Raw genomic sequence first — 18,001 nt, forward strand, 5'->3', positions numbered from 1 at the left:
CAGATTGCATTGACAACTCCTGAGTCAGAAACCTATTTGAGTGTGTAGCTAGAGTTCATTTACTTGGTTTGGTCATTGTAGGAAGTGTATTTCCTACATAAATGTAAGAAATTTCTCATTATAATTTCACACTATAAAATTAGGAAATGCGAGTCTCGGTGGATGAAAGTGCTGAGTTCAAACTCTCAAAGCTACAATGGACAGACACAACTGAGAGTAATTAATCTCCTGACATCCACACATAGTAACATGTGCGTGCCCCATGTACACAGGCACACACGTCACACACATATACACACAAACACCATCAATAGCCATCACTGGTTTATGGATGCTTGCTTGTGTTTTCTTCCAGAATTTTAAATTGTCAGTTTGCTTTTTGCTTATGCAATGCTGAGATGAAGCCCAAGGCCCGAAACAAGCATGCACTGCCCACACTGACGACTCCAGACCAATCTGCAAATACTACAGACACCCAAAGGCTTGTGTTGGACAATCAGTGTGTTCTCGTTCATGTTCAATATCAGACAAGCACTGCCAGGGCTGTTCTTAGCAAACACCGGGGGCAACAGAGCCACTAAGTCAAGTGAGATGTTCATCTACCTGTTAGGAATTCATTCAAATGTATTGGGGAAAATGTGTAACTTTTTTTTTTTAACTTTTCTTAACAAGTATACATTGACAGTCCGGCTTCAGGAACCAATTAGAAAATACTGAAGACCACTTCCAAAGGCAACCCATGAGAAAGCCACAAGGGGAATTTTTTTGTGACATGACCTTTAGAATCACAATCAGAGCCTGGTAGTGGTGGCACACACATTTAATCCCCGCACTCAGGAGGCAGAGACAGGAAGATGTCTGTGAGTTCAGGGCCAGCCTGGCCTGGAAAGTGAATGCCAGAGTTGTGTAGAGTAACCCTGACTTGAGGGGGGAAAAAAAGAATCACCGTCCTATAGTAATAGAGATGATACCAGTCCCCAATGAGCAGCTGACAATCTTTGTTCGGTGAAAGAAGTCTTTGTATTTAAAATATCTATGCCCAGATTAATCTTCTCTGAAAGACTCAAGGACACACTAAATTAAACAATGTCAACAAGGATTAGTAATGTAATAAATCTCTGAAGAAAAGTAGAAAATGACAATCCTGTTGTAGGTATAACCAATAATTAAAACCTTTCATCAAGAAATTATCACTGCACAAAGTCATGTGTCTGGATGAGGCTTCATATTAAGTAACCTCACCTGCATAACCTATAAACACCATAAATGTTCTGCATCCATTTACTTATTCTCCATTCAAAAACCCAGTTTTCCCGTGGAGTTGGACTTTTAATTTAGAAATATGCTATAATTAACCATTTAGCTTCAAGTTATCTCTAGTAATTTGTATCAGTTTCAAAATATATTCACTTCTCTTCAATGAGAAAGGAATAGGCACAGAGTAACTTTGTAAGTTTCTATGCAATTGAGGGTGGTTTTCAAAAGAGGCATATGCAAGTACACACTCTTGAAGGAATCATTTCTCTTCTCTTTGCAATCTCCAAAGCACTTGACATAATTCTCCACATACCCTTCAGTCAGCCTACTAAGATAACTAAGATTAAATTGCTCAAATAGCCACTTGTAATATTGCTCGCAGAGACAGCACTTATGTCTAAGATATCAAATGATAATAATAATATTACTGAAGTTTGAGTCATGAAACCCAGGACAGATCATTCATCATTGACTACTTTTATGAGAATAAAAAAAAAATGAAATGGACCTGAAAATATTTAAGCTTTTAAATGCAGAATTTGAAAGTCACTTTATCAGAAAGGTCAGGTGTAAGAAAGTATGAGGTTAAAGGTTGCCTAACCACATGTCCAGGTAATATTAGTTCCATAGACAGAACCTTTGTGACAACTGATATGCTCAATGGAATCACCCCCACCACCACCACACACACACACACACACACACACACACACACACACACACACACAAAATACCATGCTCAGCACAAACTATGACAAGTTCGATCATTAGAGCACACTTACCTCTCACACAGTTGACAGAATCATCAGAGAGGTTCCATCCTGAAGGACAAGCACAAGAATAATGTCTAGGCCCCTGTGCAGAAAGCAGGCAAAGATGGCTGCAAGAGGCAGAGGCACATGGATTCTGGGCTGTGGGAGAAAAAAAAGAAAGGCATGTTTGAATGGAAAAATCGCTTTCAGTACAGTATGCAAGGCCATGGTCCTACCCAGAGCTCCTGTAAAGGGGAATTCTTGCAGTTACCTTAGCTAAGGGGCACAGGAGAAAGAACTGGCTTTCACAAAGTCCTAGGTTAACCAGATTTTGTAACCAGATTATGACTAATCCCTGGAATCTAGAACTCATGATACAAATCCAATGTCTCTTTGCCAGACCTAAATGCTATTGTCTTGCATGGAATGAAAGCGGGTTAAATGTTTTTTGTGTGACCGTGATGCTTATCCAGTGATATCCAAGTTTTCTTTAGATATCAATCTTCAATTTTTTCCACATCTTTGTCTGTGCCAATCCTTGAAAAGAAGACTCTGTGGCCATCTACGCTCACGGATACTTCTAGATCCCATTTCTTCTACTTACGGCTTATTAGATAATCCATTCTTTTTCCCACAAAAAAAAAAAAAAAAAAATTAAGCATCTGCTGGGTACCAAGCACCACTCTACACATCGAGGATAAACAGCATGTGCACTGTAGAAGAGACAGAGCTAAGTTCGCATTGGTGAGGGGTAACTGCAGAACATGGGGCTAAGCGGATACACGGACCAGCATGGTGGCCATTTGGAGCAGGGTGGTTAATAACAGCTTCTCTGAGAAAGTAGCATTTGAGCAGAACCCTAATGACACAAGACAGCCATTCCAACAGAGACAGAGGGCAGATGTTCAAGACAGAGCGGGGAAGTAAAAGGTCAAAGCCAAGAACTCGCCTGGTGTGTCACTGGACCATGATGTAGTCCAGCGTGGTGAATGTTAAGCCACAGAAGAAACAGGGTCAGACTCTGAGTGTGAGACACCACTGGAGAGATTTGAGGAGAGAAGATCATGGGAAGGTTAAGTGTTCTCCCTCCCAATAGAAAGATCACTACCAAGGCCAAATGTTTACATCATCCGTCCACCCCATGCATGAAGGTGACTTGTGCAGACCACAGAAGAACGCCTACAAGGTAATAGCATCATAATGAAGCCCAACAATTAGCAACATAGGAAGATCTCAGAGCTGATTGCTGGATAAGATAACATAATGAAGACAGATATGCTATCCCCACTTACAAAGGCACTGATTTTCTTTTAGTAAATAAAAAGCCAGAGCAATGCAGGAACCAGGGAAAGGCATGCGGTAGGTACTGTGGTCTGTGAAAGGGAAATGTATTACCTATGCACTGACACTGTTCAGAAGAGGAAATGGCCATGCGAGCCCCAGGCAGGCTGCTTCTGTCACTTACAAGATGGTTGCCGTGAAGGATGGATGGCAATGACTCCGAGCGGTTGTTGAACGCTGTACATTACAACAGACTGGTTTCCCCCGTGCCACTTGTTGGCCTGCATAACCCGACGAGTACCGCGGTCGGTCCAGTACACGGTGTCTTCAAACAGCGTGAGAGCGTGCGGATGGTGGAGAACCTGGGAGCAGAACCAGAGTGAGAGTACACCCAGAGAGTCTCCTTAGATTCCAATTAAAGACTGGAGACGCCAGAAAGTAGCAAATGCAAGTGCCTGCCCCAGACGCTGGGCATCAGGACCATTTCTGCCACTCCGTCTGTAAGACCGAAGGGATATGTTATCCCAAAGACAGGAAGGCTCCTCTTGGGGTTTCCTTGAGTCACAGAAACTAAACTATGATAGCTCTTTGGTAAACTACAGATATTCCTGCATTGGCCAATTTGTAAAACTTAAGCAGAATCCATTGGGTAATAATAATAATAATAATAATAATAATAATAATAATAATAATAATAATAATAATAATAATAATAATAATAATGTTGGCCACATAATAGGGTCTGGTTTCATTCACAAATATGAGTCTGGTACATTCACTTTTGTTAGACCACGATTCTAAAAGATACATAAGTAAAAGACTGACGTCCACAGATCGCTGAAGTCACGTTAGCTATTAATCTTTTATAAGACATGGTACAGTATGACTGAGATAAACATCTTAATTTTCTTATTAGCAACAGAAGGTCAATGATATCTCACTGGTTTTCTTCCCTTCTCTGTCTCTCTCTCTTTCTCTCTCGCTCTCTCTCTGTGTGTGTCTCTCTCTCTCTCTGTCTTTCTCTCTGACTCTCTGTCTCTCTCTCTTTGTCTCTCTCTCTGTCTGTCTCTCTGTCTCTCTCTCTCATCTCATTGTGCACCTGGCTCCCAGTTCTCTTCATACTGATTTCCCCTTTAGTTTAAATTTGAACATTATTATAGCAAACTTACCAAATCACTAGCAATGACCTGCCTTCGGTTATGCCCATCGTAATCACAAAATTCAATGTAATCAAGATAGGAGTCCATGAAGTAGATGAGGCGGTTGGAGTAGTCAATGCTCAAGCCACAGGGCCAGTAGATCTTTTCCTGGACGATGACCGTGCGCATGGTGCCATCCATGCTGGCCCGCTCAATGCGAGGGTGATGGCCCCAGTCAGACCAAAACATTACATTGTCACTGTAATGAGAGGGAACATGTACTGGAAAGATAATACCCACCCAATAAAATACAACACACTGGTCATAACTTCCTGTGATCATAATGCAACTGCAGGTCACCTGAATGACCTTATAATGTGCATACATTACATTAAATGCAGCACATTATGACAAGGGCATGCCCTAATGCCAACAATCTACAAGTTGTTTGTTACCCTACCAGTTTTAAGTAGTGAGTTGACTTCCCTTTCTTCGGAAATCCATTATAAATGTCACTGGTGGGTAATAACTCAGGGAAGTTAGCATCATATTGAACATAAACTGTCTAATTCACCATCCTGTAGAAAACAGTCTAACTACAGAATCTACTTAAAATCTAAGAAAGATTTTTCAAAGGTTCTGAAATATATGAAAGAATTTCTTTCTTTTACTTCCACCCATCAGGAAAATGTCACTTCCTCCCAGAGCTTAGAGGGAGTCTCTAGGAAATGACGTGAACTATAAGCAGAAACAGCCATTTTTGTTTCATCAAAATTACAGCTAAGTGTGGTCCATCTATGGGACATTATTGCTACATGCTACATGCTCATGCTAAACATTCAATACCTGCATGTTTAAACTAGTAAATGTATTTCTTACCCCATTCTCGGATCTAATGCCAGTCCCCTGGGTTTTGTGACATTTTTGCTGATCAGCACTGTTCGGTGACTTCCATCAATTTTAGAAACTTCGATTGTTTCAAGGGCATAGTCTGTCCAGTAAAGGTTGCGACCTATCCAGTCTACGGCAATCATTTCTGTCACAGAGAGACCACTGTCATGGACCTACAGATGAAAGAATAAGATGTGAATATTAGAAAGAATAAATGGCAGTAATCATGGGAATTATGTGGGAGCCTAGGATAAGAAATCTAACATGTTGGGTTTATAACATTTGTCTCTCAATGTAGTGAATGAGTAAGCCAACAGTAATGTTTTTAGGGATAAATATGAGACATTCATAGCATTAAATAATGTGACAGCTCTATTAGCATAAGGTATCATCTTGATTTTAAAAGCTTCTACACTTACTAAGGAGCTCTACCAATGTGTGACTGCTTACAGTGTTCACTAATAAATGTGTCTTTATCTACTGGGGATTAAGAAACAAACGTAGGGGCCTGAAGAGATGCTCGGTGATAACAGTACTTGTTGCTCTTGCAGAGAGCTCATTTGTTTCCTGAAACCCATGTGGTAGCTCCTGACTGGGGATCAATCAGACATCATCACCTGGCCTCTACTAGAAACCACACATGCACACACATACACGTGACATGCACTCAGACACATAAAATAAAAAGCTAATTAATCAAACCAACTTGAAGACGGGTTGAAAAGTTTAGGTCATTTTAAGCTTGATAAAGAAAGCAACTCCTTTACTCTCTTGCTCTGACCTACAAAAGACTCATGAAGTATCTGCATCAGCTGGCATAGAATTCAGAATCACGGAAAACCTTGGAGAGCATACACCACACACACACACACACACACACACACACACACACACACATCCAGACCTCTTGAACACGATGTCCCGCCCGGGATGAGGGAGGGCAAGACCTTCTCTTGGCGAGCAACAGCAGCAAACATAGAAAGGCTCTAGAGAAGAGCACTTACCACTCTCTTGTCGGTTCCATTTTGAAAGACACTCCAGGTTTTACCCTGTTGTAAGTCACTCCAAAAGACACGACCAGTGACTGAGTCAAAATCAATAGCAACCACAAAAGAAACGTCCTGGACCAATGAATAGATGTTGTGTGTGTGAGCAGTGATATTGTCCACAATTAATTTGTCACGACTTGCTACAACTAACAACAGATTCTCGGATGCTGTGCAGGAAAAGGGGGGTGGGGGAGAGAAAGAAAAAGAAACAGTCAATGATTCTGAAAGATAAATACAATTACATACAATGAAAGAGCCTCATCAACATCCAGTGTGTGGAACGAAACTAGGGAAATGGAAAAGTAAGACCACATGGGTTACTTTGTCTACAGCCATTTCATCCTGAACATCCCAGATCTCATCAGAAGCTAAGCAGGATCGGGTGAACCTCTCCTGCTCATTCATAGTCATCAGCATGAGAACTAGCTACGTTCTGAAAAGGCTTTTTCCCCCTTGGATTATTGCAGTGGGTACCTAAGTACCAGTCTGAAGTGACCTGCTCATACATCGACCCTTGAACTGCTTTTATTGTTGCAATTTGCTTTCTATCTTAGCAGACTGTAGGCTTGATTCTTGGTAGGAACCAAGTTTCAAGTATTTTTATTTTCCCTCAAAACATTAGGTGTGGCAGAGAGCTCTGTCTACTAATATCCCTTTCTCCCTTGTCTTTTCAGTATTAAGTCACACTACATTTAGGTTAGCCTAAGGCTGCTCAAATAGAGACCGGTCTCTGCCTTCACTGAAGACACTGTAATCAAATGACTGAGTTCTGACCAATAGTAAGTCAGTAACGATGGATCTACCTCCTTAAAAGGAAGTTTCTTTCCCTGGCCTATTTTCTAAGGGAAAGAAAAGACTAAAGCAAATTTGTTGACTCTTGGGTGGAAACTTCAGATAATAAGAATCAGTCTGTCCCTAGACTGTTTTCATCCAGCCTTCTTGGAAAGAAAGGTTCCTTGTTTGACACTGGTGAGTTTGAAGCAAAGCCTCATATAGTCCAGGTTGGCCTTGAACTCACTATGAAGCTCATGCTGACCCTACCTCCCAAGTGCTGGAATATCAGGCATATGCCACTGCATCATGCAATAAAGGAACGTTTAACTCCTCCTCTGTGGAATCATTTTGAAAGCAACTGAATCAATATTCTAATATCTAGTATTTTCACGTGCATATGGGTCAAAAGGCATTAAATAAGCTGTCTGTCCAGGCTGACCACTAATCAATTTTACCAAAGGCTTGCACTCTGATAGAGCCTATTAAATGTCCTGGAGTTAGTTCCCTATTAAGCTTAATAATTACCTGTGACTTTGCAAGTCCGCCCATCGCTTTCCAACGTATACTCTGGATCACAAGCGCACCGGAAGGAACCTCTCATGTTGACACAGTGCTGGCTGCAAAAGCCTGGGATATCACACTCATCGATATCCTCACAGGTCTTAGTATCGTTGGCAAGTTGGTATCCTAATGGACATAGGCATGTGGCTCCGAAGGGCCCTTGCATGCACTGGTGAGTACAGCCACCATTCAAATGCGAGCAGCTGTCTTGATCTAGAAGAAAAAGTCACGGGGGAAAAGTCAGACTTCCTTGAACTTTTGACTCACTCCAGTGTCGTTTCACACCAACTTTAATGACAGTTAATTAAGAGTCCAAGTCTTTTGGGTAATCTATTTAGTGTCTTCTCTGACTTGCTTGAGGCTATATAGTGTGGAATGGGACTCACCCCCCCCCCCACTATAGCTCCATTTATGGCTGTGAGAGAACCTTGCTGGCATCAAGAAACCAAACTGTCACTGATGAAGCAGAGAAATCTAACGTGCTCCCTCTGGAATTCTCCAGCCTAACTAGAAATGTTTTGCAGAAAAATCTGGAAGTGATCAAGTGGAGAGGACACAATTTGCTAGCACAGCATCATTCCTTGTTCTTAGGGCCAGTGTGGTAATGGCTGGAGCAGCCCAGAGCCATGTCATATACTGGGTACAAAAATACTCCCTGTTGCCATGAGCACGGTAACTTGTGGGGAAAGAGTCAAAACACAGGACATGCACTAGAAGGGGAAGTCACAGTAAGTAATTAGTACAATGTCAACATGTGATATCATAAAGGTCTAGAATATTCACAGTCATACCTTGCTGTGGTTCATCTGAGAGTGAGCGTTAATTAAAGAAGAGAGAAAGGACAGTAATTAGGATGACATGCCAATCAGAGCATTTTAATCACCTCAAACACAACCCCCTGGGTTTCATTGGTTTTATGACAAGTTCCGATTAAAATTAGGAAGTCGTTAAGTTAGGAAAGCTTATGGACACATTACTACTACGAGAGCTACATTTAATTGGATGACGCGATATCCTGACAGTGACAGAAGAGACACCACAGACACAAGTTAAAAAGGAATTAGTGAGAAGTGTTATGCAGTCATCATTTATTGGAATTTATCGTTACTCCTACAGGGATATAAAGTCACAGAGGAACTAAACTGCCTTTCCCAAAACACTACACGGGGGCCATGACAGTGCTGGGGCACAGCCATCTACTGTTCAGAATAAATTTGTGTCCAGTAAACTGTGATCGGGAAACTTACTGCAAAGTGGGGACTCATCAGTCCCATTCGGACAGTCAAAGATGCCATCACACAGGGCGCTCATATTGATACAAGTGCTGTAGCCCGGGCACTGCCACTGCGTGCTAGGACAGTGGAAAGGCTGGGTAGGACAGTCCTTCTCGTCACTCATGTCCCTGCAATCATTGTCTCCATCACAGACCCACGCTTTGTAGATGCAGTTCCCGTTGTCACAGAGAAAATGAGATGGGGAGCAGGTCTTAGGAACACAGCCACTGTGCTCATCGGATCCCTGGATACAGTCCGGATGCCCGTCACACTCCCAGGTGTTAGGGATGCACGTGCCATCTCCTAGGCACTGAAACTCATCCGGGTGGCACATACCAGGAGGCCTGGTGGCTAGAGGGAACAAAGGCACATGTGTAATGCACTTGTGATTGAATTTAGGATCCTTTTCTGATATAGATTCAGGAGTTTATTCTGGACAAACCGTAGGCTTACAATAATGATTAAAACGGAGCCAATACTAATGGCTAAGTGATATCCAATGTTCCTGAACAGTGTGGTGCATGGATATATTTATGGGAGATTAAAGAATCCGACAACAAACTTGGCACTTTCAAATAAAAGTACAAGTCAGAAATTAATCCTGTTTCTTTTTTCCTCCTCTCCATGAATTTACATACTTCCTTTCTTATTCCTTGGGATTGTCACTGTTCAAGGCTATGAAAAATCATAATACCATAGGTCCCTAAATTGGGACTATACCAGAACAGGGTCCATCAGACTTTCAGAGTTCTCCTTAGATCTTGGAATTAGGAGTTTATTTGCTTTCTAACCCTTCAGAGAAGTTTAACTAAGTCAAACCTAAACCTATCTTCCTGGCTTTAATTACCATAGCCCTTCCATAATCTCTCCAAGGACAAATCTACAACTTGAATAAATAAGTAGACCCCATATGTGCCTATACCATTTCTAGTCCACAATTTGGCTTCCCAGTTGAGATTTCAATGAAACCGAAACCAGGCAGGGCTGGCAAAATGGCTAAAGGCTTAAAAATTCGCATAATGGATAGAAAGAAATGACTCCCTCAAGTTGTCTTCTGACTTCCATAAATGTACTGTGACATGTGTGTACATCCACGTGTGTGCATGCAAATACACACAAGCAAATCAATGTAATTAAAAAAACACATTGTTGGACGTCCTTGCACATTTGAAACTAAGAAAAATAGCTAAGGAATTAACTATTTGATAAGTCCATTTATATAACACCAGCTGCCCAACTACAAATCAGTATATGGTAATATTACCAGTGTAATATTAACTCATGTAAATATCTCATTCTCTTAAGAACACTTTGTGCTTTATGTCTTCCTCCAGTTTGTCTGAATTTAAAAACTATACGGTAATACTTAATTCTAAAATAAGGGAATCCCTTTGTCTGAAGCACACTGTGTATGTGGCACTTACGACAGCCTGCCTCGTCAGAGTTGTCCTTGCAATCATAAACCCCATCACAGCGGTACCTGCTGTTAATGCAAGAACTCCCATCAGCACATTTGAACTGAGAGCTCGTACAGTTTAACACTGGAAACAAAAGAGAAAAGGGCATCACATTAACTCTGAGACACACTGAGCACACAGTCAGGAGAAAGCACACAGTCAGGAGAAGGCAAGGCCATCCACTTACCACAACCCGCCTCATCAGATCCGTCAGCACAGTCCTTGTCCCCATCACAGACATACAGAGGGCTGATGCACCGGTGGTCAGGGCAACGAAACTGTGTAGGCTGGCAGGTCCCTGACGCTTCTAATGACATACAATGGGTAAAATTTTTTTCAATAAAGGCTTTTTTTTAAGTGTATACATGTGTGATGTATGCTTGCATGATCATAAATGGATGTTAGAGGGCATAGTTGTGTATATGCTCACCAGTAAATGTACTGGTTGGTTCTGTATCAACTTGACACAAGCAGGAGTTATCACAGAGAAAGGAGCCTCAGTTGAGGAAATGCCTCCATGAGATCCAGCTGTGAGGCATTTTCTCAACTAGTGATCAAGGGGGGAGGGCCCAGCCCATTGTGGATGGTGCCATCCCTGGGCTGGTAGACCTGGGTACTATAAGAAAGCAGGCTGAGCAAGCCAGGGGAAGCAAGCCAGTAAGTGACATCCCTCCATGGCTTCTGCATCAGCTCCTGCTTCCTGACCTGCTTGAGTTCCAGTCCTGACTCCCTCTGGTGATGAACAGCAATGTGGAAGTGTAAGCTGAATAAACCCTTCCTTTGTTCCCCAACTTGTTTCTTGGTCATGATGTTTTGTGCAGGAATAGAAAAGCTACTAAGACAGTAAAAAATGTATTAGTACACATGCATCTGATAGGCAAAGGTTGAGGTAATTCTCCACTGATTGCTTTCAATCCTCCCCTTCCCTTACTGCAGCAGTTAGTGGAGACTACAGATGGGTACCACTATAGCCAGCTCAGGTCCTTTGTTCTCTTTTGTTTATAGTTTCTATCTGGATGTCTCTGACAGCTGTGTTCTGCTTTGATAAAGCTCAGTACCTTTAGGAGAAGCATTCAACATGAATCAGACCACTGATACCCAGAGGATGACAAGGATAGCTTGTCATCTCTGTGAGAGTCTTAGAGGAAAGAACTGAAAGGCTATTCAAACCCACAAGGCTATGTGACCAAGAGAAAATCAGGTGACACTCACGACAATTTTTTTCATCTGATCCATCCGAACAATCGTTGTCTGTGTCACAGACCCATTCTTTTGGGATGCACAAGTGATTGTCGCAGGTGAAGGAGGTGGGCGGGCAAGTGGACGGCGTAGTATGCGTGGGGCAGTTTTCCTCATCGCTGCCGTCTAAGCAGTCTCTCTGCTTGTCACAGCGCCACTGGCCAGGGATGCACTGTCCACCGTGGACGCAGGTGAAAGCCGTAGGTGAGCAAGTATTATCTACAAAGAGCCACAAGGAGGTCATGAAGATTTTTTTTTTTTGTACACCTTTTTATGAGGTTCTTCCTGTGGAAAAAAAGCTCTTCTCACCTTTCAATATTCTATTACACAGAATAAGAAGAAATGTGAGCTATTTCCAGGTTATATCTTGTTTTACATGTACTTTATGCTCATTGTAACTAGTAAGATTTTAATGCATACTATCAAACCTTTAAAAAAATCAAGTACTGACAAAAATGTATTCATATACTTTTATGCAAAAATGTTTTTAAAATCTGTACATTTATCTCTATTTTTTTTTAAAATAAAGTTGTTCAATTAAAAGAAAAAGAAAAGTAATGTTAGAATGGTTTAGGTTTGGTAAATACCAAGTATAATATGTGCGCGCGCACACGCGCGCACACACACACACACACACACACACACATATCCTCTCTTAACAAAAAAAATTGGATTACTATATAATTATCTTAAATTAGATATGGGAATCTTCCCAAAACTAAAGCTTTAGTTGGCATGATCTTTCCCTCCTATGACAATTTTAGGAAAATGTACAACTTTTCAAATAACTCTTCTTTCTACTACTGGCCTCATTTGAACAGATGCTTCTAAAGATCCCAATTCATCTTCAATTTTTTTTAATGGGGCTATTTGGACCTTCTGCAATAGTAACCATTAAGACTGAAACTTCATAGACTAGAATACCATCAAAAGGATGTGAAATTAGAGATCCCTCCCACTTCAGTTCATTTCTCTCTGAAAAGCGGGATGAAACATCATCAGGGCATGTTTTCAAAGGCAACAGTCGCAAGGCCCTATTCTGTAATACTATTCTCTCCACTGCTGCTGACCAAGCCCAGAGCCCATTCGTGCTAAGCAGCTTCACTATGACTAAGTCCTATCCTCAGCCCTGAACTGACTATACTGGTCCAAAAAGCTATTGTCAAAAGAATTATCAATAGTAGTCTAATGCATCTATACCATTACCTATGAATTATTTGTATTGCTTAACTTGGTCTTTGGAGTATGCTATGTTGTGTGTGTGTGTTAAGATACCTCAGTGGTATTTCCCCATGTTCATAGCCCATGCTTTTATTATTATTGTTTATGGATGGCCAGTCTTCCATTCTATTCACGCCCCTCCCCCCACAACTCCAGCACAGATACTTACTAAGTGCCCCACACTGATGCTCATCACTGTTGTCATGACAATCATCCACTCCATCACAGCGGAAGAAACTGGGCACACATTTGCCATTGTTGCAGGGAAAGGAGAAGGAGCCACACTGCTGTGTGGGTGGCTCTCGGGCTGGGTCTCCCTCACAAGTTATGTGATCGCTCTGAAGCTTCATTCCATAGGGGCAGCCACACACTCGCTGGAAGTTCGGTACTGGGAAGCAGAAGTGGCTGCAGTCGCCGTTGGGATAGGTGGTCTGACTGCAGTAGTTAGACCCTGGAAATGCAGAAACGACTCGATCCAAACTTCAACGTGTGCGGGGAAAACATTAAACAAACAAACAAACAACATTCCAGAGCCAACTCTACAAAGTTAGGAATCCACCCACCAGAGACAGCATTCGGTTTAAGGACACGGAAGTTCTGTGGTATGTATTGCCATGAAACCAGACGTGCTATGTTAAACTACATGGCTCACAGGAATGTACACTGTCAGGAATCATGTTGAAGACGCAGTTAAAGAGAAAGGAACCACCAAGTCAGATGTCTATGTCCGTATGGAGAATACTTGGCAATGCCCCTCACCAGTCTGGAGGTCAGCGTCATATACTTTCACTAGCATTATGTTGCTGATGCCACTTCGGACAACTGTCATGTCACCACCATCTGATTTCCTGACTCGAATAATAGCACCCAGTCTCCAGTCTGTTAAGAAGACGTGATCTAAGGAGGAAAAGAGAGTGGTTAGCACGTCAGTCACAGGTTAAGGAAATACAATAGGCTCACCAGAAGGCAGCAACCCAAGAGCCCATCTGTCGGCTACCAGTAACCATTGGCTCTTTGGAACTCTGTATTTTATTGAGCTCAAAGCTCAGGCTGAGGCAGACACATAATGATATTTAGTAGCAAGTAGGCTAAAACCTCCATAGATAAAAATAAACATGAAAAAGAATCTTAAAGTTGGGTTCAAAACACTTTTTTTTTCTGTTTATTTACATGAGCACACTGTAGCTGTCAGACACACCAGAAGAGGGCATTAGATCTCCTTAAAGATGGTTGTGAGCCACCATGTGGTTGGTGGGAATTGAACTCAGGACCTCTGGAAGGACCGTCAGTGCTCTAACCACTGAACCATCTCTCCAACCCCACTTATTTTTTTTTTTTTTAAAGAAACAGATCCCACCATCTTCAAGGCCAGTTCAGAGTGCAGCATCCTTCAGCCTCCTATGAGAACTTCTACCATTTTTTTAGATCCAATATTAATATGAAGCTTTTGCTGAGAGATAGTGTCCCATGTCTTTAATCCCAGCACTCAGGAGGCAGAGGCAAAGCATATCTCTTGAGTTTGAGGCAAGCCTGATCTATAGAGTTAGTTCTAGGACACCCAGGGCAACACAGAGGAGAAAGACGAAGAGGAGGAGGATCAAGAGCAGGAGGAGGAGAAGGAGGAGGAGGAGGAGGAGGAGAAGGAGCAGGAGGAGAACAAAAAGCTTTTAATAAGGAAAAGTACAGATCTCATTTTTTTTAAGTTGTGTGTTTGACTAAAAATAACAACTGTGCAAACGTATATGATTCTAATAACTGTGACTTCACCAATGAATTCTGTGTAAATCAGGACCATAACGAACTAGAAAATACAAATAAGAATAAATGTTAACAATGTCACCCATGTTATGAAATCAAGTTTCCTCATCTGTGGTCCATACTAGTAGGTCACTCAGCCACTAAATCCTATCTCTCTTTATGGCAAATGTCAGCTCCACCACTCAGAACAGTGTCTCATTGTATTTAAATGGATCAAGAGTCAAATCAAAGAATCCTGTGCAGTATGCAACCAAGAAAACCGAGCTAGTCTTTCAGTGGAAGATGAATGATTTGCATAGTACTGTGAAATAAAAGAGCACCCCATACCAAATTCAAATGCTAGCGAGGCAGATTTCTGAGACTGAGAAAGATCATTGGTTTGAGTGAGTTTGGACTCTATAGGGAGACCCTGTCTTCAAAGAGAAAGCAAGGGAAAAGCGATTCATAACAAAAGTCAGATTTGACTGAAACTAGTATTTTGGGAGGTGGTATTCTTCTCACAGGAATGCACTCAATATTTTTCATACTGATAAAACCAAAAGAGAGCCAAACATTCCACCATATAACAGAGAATAATTAACACTTAAAAAAATGTTCCTATGACTAGCAAATAGCATGAGCAGGACAGACAGCATTAGAAAGGGGAAGACAAACGGAAAGGATGACTGTTTATAACTGACTCATCTCATCAAAAATCTCAGGGCATTTTGTAAATATTTTTAAAATACCACATACTCCACAGATAGACAGCAGGATGGAATATTCATTTTGACTATCCACTCTAGTTGCTTAAAACATTATGCTAAGTATTCGACTAGGGGCTTCCAACAGGAGCACAACTAGTTTATGCACAGGCTCTTTGTAGCTCTCTACAAAGTGTCATCCCTCAAGCTAGACAAATTATGGTATACATGTATATGGTATATATGTTTATCCATTCGTTTGAATTCATTATTCAGTTTATTCATTCAGTTGAGTTGGCCTAAGCTGAGCTCATGATTCTCCCTGCCTTCCAAATGCTGGGATAGCAGGAACACACTACCAGACAGTTTGGGTGAGCATTTGTGTGTAATCCACAAGCTATACACAAAAACCCTGTTTCGGGAATAAACAAGTCTGCTGTTTTATTCTGCATGGTCTTATTATACAAGTGAGACATGACTTAAATATGTGGCCCAGGCCACTCTCATGGTGACCCTCCTGATTCAGCCTACTGAATGGGTGTGAGCCACCAAGCCTGGCTCACCAGATAGATAGATAGATAGATAGATAGATAGATAGATAGATAAATAGATAGATAGAGACAGACAAACAGATAGGTAGATAAAGACAGACAGAGATAGAGATACTCATTCTGAGCAACCCAAGTCACAGAGGCATGTCTCTGCTGAAGAGGGTAGTTGAGAGAAGGCCAAAGTTTGTTTGGCAATGACCATGGTCTCTACCATTTCCCACAATTCCATGCCTCTCAGAAATCTTTACTAGCAATATGAAAACTATATAGAAATATGAATGAAAAACAAAAAAAAAAACAATCATGTGTTTCTGTTCCTTGTGTGTCATGTTCTGGGATGGGGATAGAGTTTTGTGGCCAACTGTACCTTTCATTGCTTCAAAGCATACCTTTAAACACAGTGAGTCCAAATGGATGAGTCATCTGGGCTACATGTCCCAGGCTTTTCCTGTCTAAACCATCGAGGGTGCTGTGCTCAATCTTATCAAAAAAGGCGTCTACCCAGTACAATCGTGAAGCACTGAAAAAAGAAGAAGGCACGTTATCTAAATCAAGACATGCATGTCCTCAACAGTGAGGACACTGGCGGTCAACTTTCATATAAAAGTCAAATATGTCTATTAAAATGTTACATTATATGCTTCTCACAGGTATAGTAAACTTGAAACTCGGAGATGTGTTTTCCTCCTTGAGAAATATTGATTGACAAGAATATTAATGTTAATGTTTAAAAGACTGAACACAAACGCCTGTCCTTTTTCTCCCACAACCTGCTTTAATAGCATATTTTTTATTGTTTTACTGGATATTCCTTGTATTTACATTTCAAATGTTACCCCCTTCACCCCTACTGCCTTTCCTCCTCCCCCTCCCCCTCTACTTGCTTTATAAGCTCATTGGTCTTCTTCATAGATAGATTAACTCCAAAGAACCAAAGCATATATAAACAAATACACACAAGAAGATTGATTCAGTATTCATTAACTAATTCACATGTTGATTAATTACTATCCTTAAGGTGTCTCTGTAAGATTAAACACAAGCTTGCTCCATTTCATCAAATCTCTATCCAACTTCTACATGAACTTCATCCATCTTAGCCCTGTCATTCTACTGTTTCTAGAAATTTCCTCATAATGATCATGAGTGCATTGATTTTCATCCCACCAGCAGCTGGCCAGTTGTGTTTGTATTCTTGACCATCCAGTACCCATTATTCATGACCTGTCAGTAATCAAAATGTCTTAGAAACATGCAGGATCCATGTCCTTACTCCAACACACCACCATGTGTCCAGTATACTAGAACCAGTGTCCAGCACACCTTCTCCACCTCTACAGTGTTTACAATTCAGATGTTATCAACTCACCTCCAATCAATGGCCAAGCCATTGGGCCACCCCAGACTAGTGTTGACTATGGGCATTAGGTGAGAACCATCACTCCATGCTCTCATAATTTTTGCAGGACGAAACCAATCACTCAGGAATATATACCTAGAAAGAGGGAACAAGTCAAGGAGGACAATATTGGAACAAACTGACAACTTAAAAAGAGTTACAATTGACTTTACTCTCCGTGTATGCTATCAGGTTTGGCATACTTAATTCTAAGTTCCCATTTAAGTTATAAATATGTAATCACAGTCACAATTATAAATGATATTAAAATGGGCATCCAGGAGAGAGAACAACTAGACTGCAGGTTGTAAAACTTCTGTCACCCAACATATGAATGGACACCTTTAGTTCCCAACACTTGAGAGACATATGTCACCCTGAGTTCCATAGTGAGTTCCAAGACAGCTAGCAGTGGTGTGAGTTCAAGGCCAGCCTGGACTACATAATGAGTTCCAAGACAACCAGAGCTACATAGGGAGACTCTGCCTCAAAACAAAACAGAGTTTCCTGGGTTTATGTCCACCTGTGTAGCCAAGGTGGCATTCAACTTATGTTTCTATTACTTCTGCCATCAGCACTATAGTACCATAGATAATAGTTAGGTGCCATCTTTCATATGTGACCCTGCTTCAGGTTACATAGTGAAGACTTCATGAATAAGAAATCAGATTTATGGGCTGGAGAGATGGCTCGGCAGTTAAGAGCACTGACTGCT

The 18,001-nt window shown here is 41.3% G+C and overlaps 1 protein-coding gene across 2 annotated transcripts in view; it reads right to left on the bottom strand.

Annotated features, from left to right (window-relative positions):
* LRP2 (LDL receptor related protein 2) overlaps nucleotides 1-18,001 on the bottom strand; it is a gene marked incomplete at both ends in the record, with an annotated part of 151,842 nt that overhangs the window by 66,256 nt on the left and 67,585 nt on the right. For both annotated transcript variants that reach the window (XM_080927260.1, XM_080927261.1), the window contains 14 exons: nucleotides 2,040-2,168; nucleotides 3,475-3,652; nucleotides 4,460-4,688; nucleotides 5,309-5,493; nucleotides 6,325-6,536; nucleotides 7,669-7,917; nucleotides 8,952-9,329; nucleotides 10,403-10,519; nucleotides 10,623-10,742; nucleotides 11,648-11,893; nucleotides 13,065-13,346; nucleotides 13,655-13,792; nucleotides 16,277-16,407; nucleotides 17,257-17,382. In XM_080927260.1, the coding sequence (XP_080783386.1) occupies nucleotides 2,040-2,168; nucleotides 3,475-3,652; nucleotides 4,460-4,688; nucleotides 5,309-5,493; nucleotides 6,325-6,536; nucleotides 7,669-7,917; nucleotides 8,952-9,329; nucleotides 10,403-10,519; nucleotides 10,623-10,742; nucleotides 11,648-11,893; nucleotides 13,065-13,346; nucleotides 13,655-13,792; nucleotides 16,277-16,407; nucleotides 17,257-17,382 (2,720 nt within the window). The remainder of the gene's footprint in view (nucleotides 1-2,039; nucleotides 2,169-3,474; nucleotides 3,653-4,459; nucleotides 4,689-5,308; nucleotides 5,494-6,324; nucleotides 6,537-7,668; nucleotides 7,918-8,951; nucleotides 9,330-10,402; nucleotides 10,520-10,622; nucleotides 10,743-11,647; nucleotides 11,894-13,064; nucleotides 13,347-13,654; nucleotides 13,793-16,276; nucleotides 16,408-17,256; nucleotides 17,383-18,001) is intronic.

Source organism: Micromys minutus, assembly GCF_963924665.1.
Source record: "Micromys minutus genome assembly, chromosome: 13".
In the NCBI taxonomy this organism is placed as follows: domain Eukaryota; kingdom Metazoa; phylum Chordata; class Mammalia; order Rodentia; family Muridae; genus Micromys; species Micromys minutus.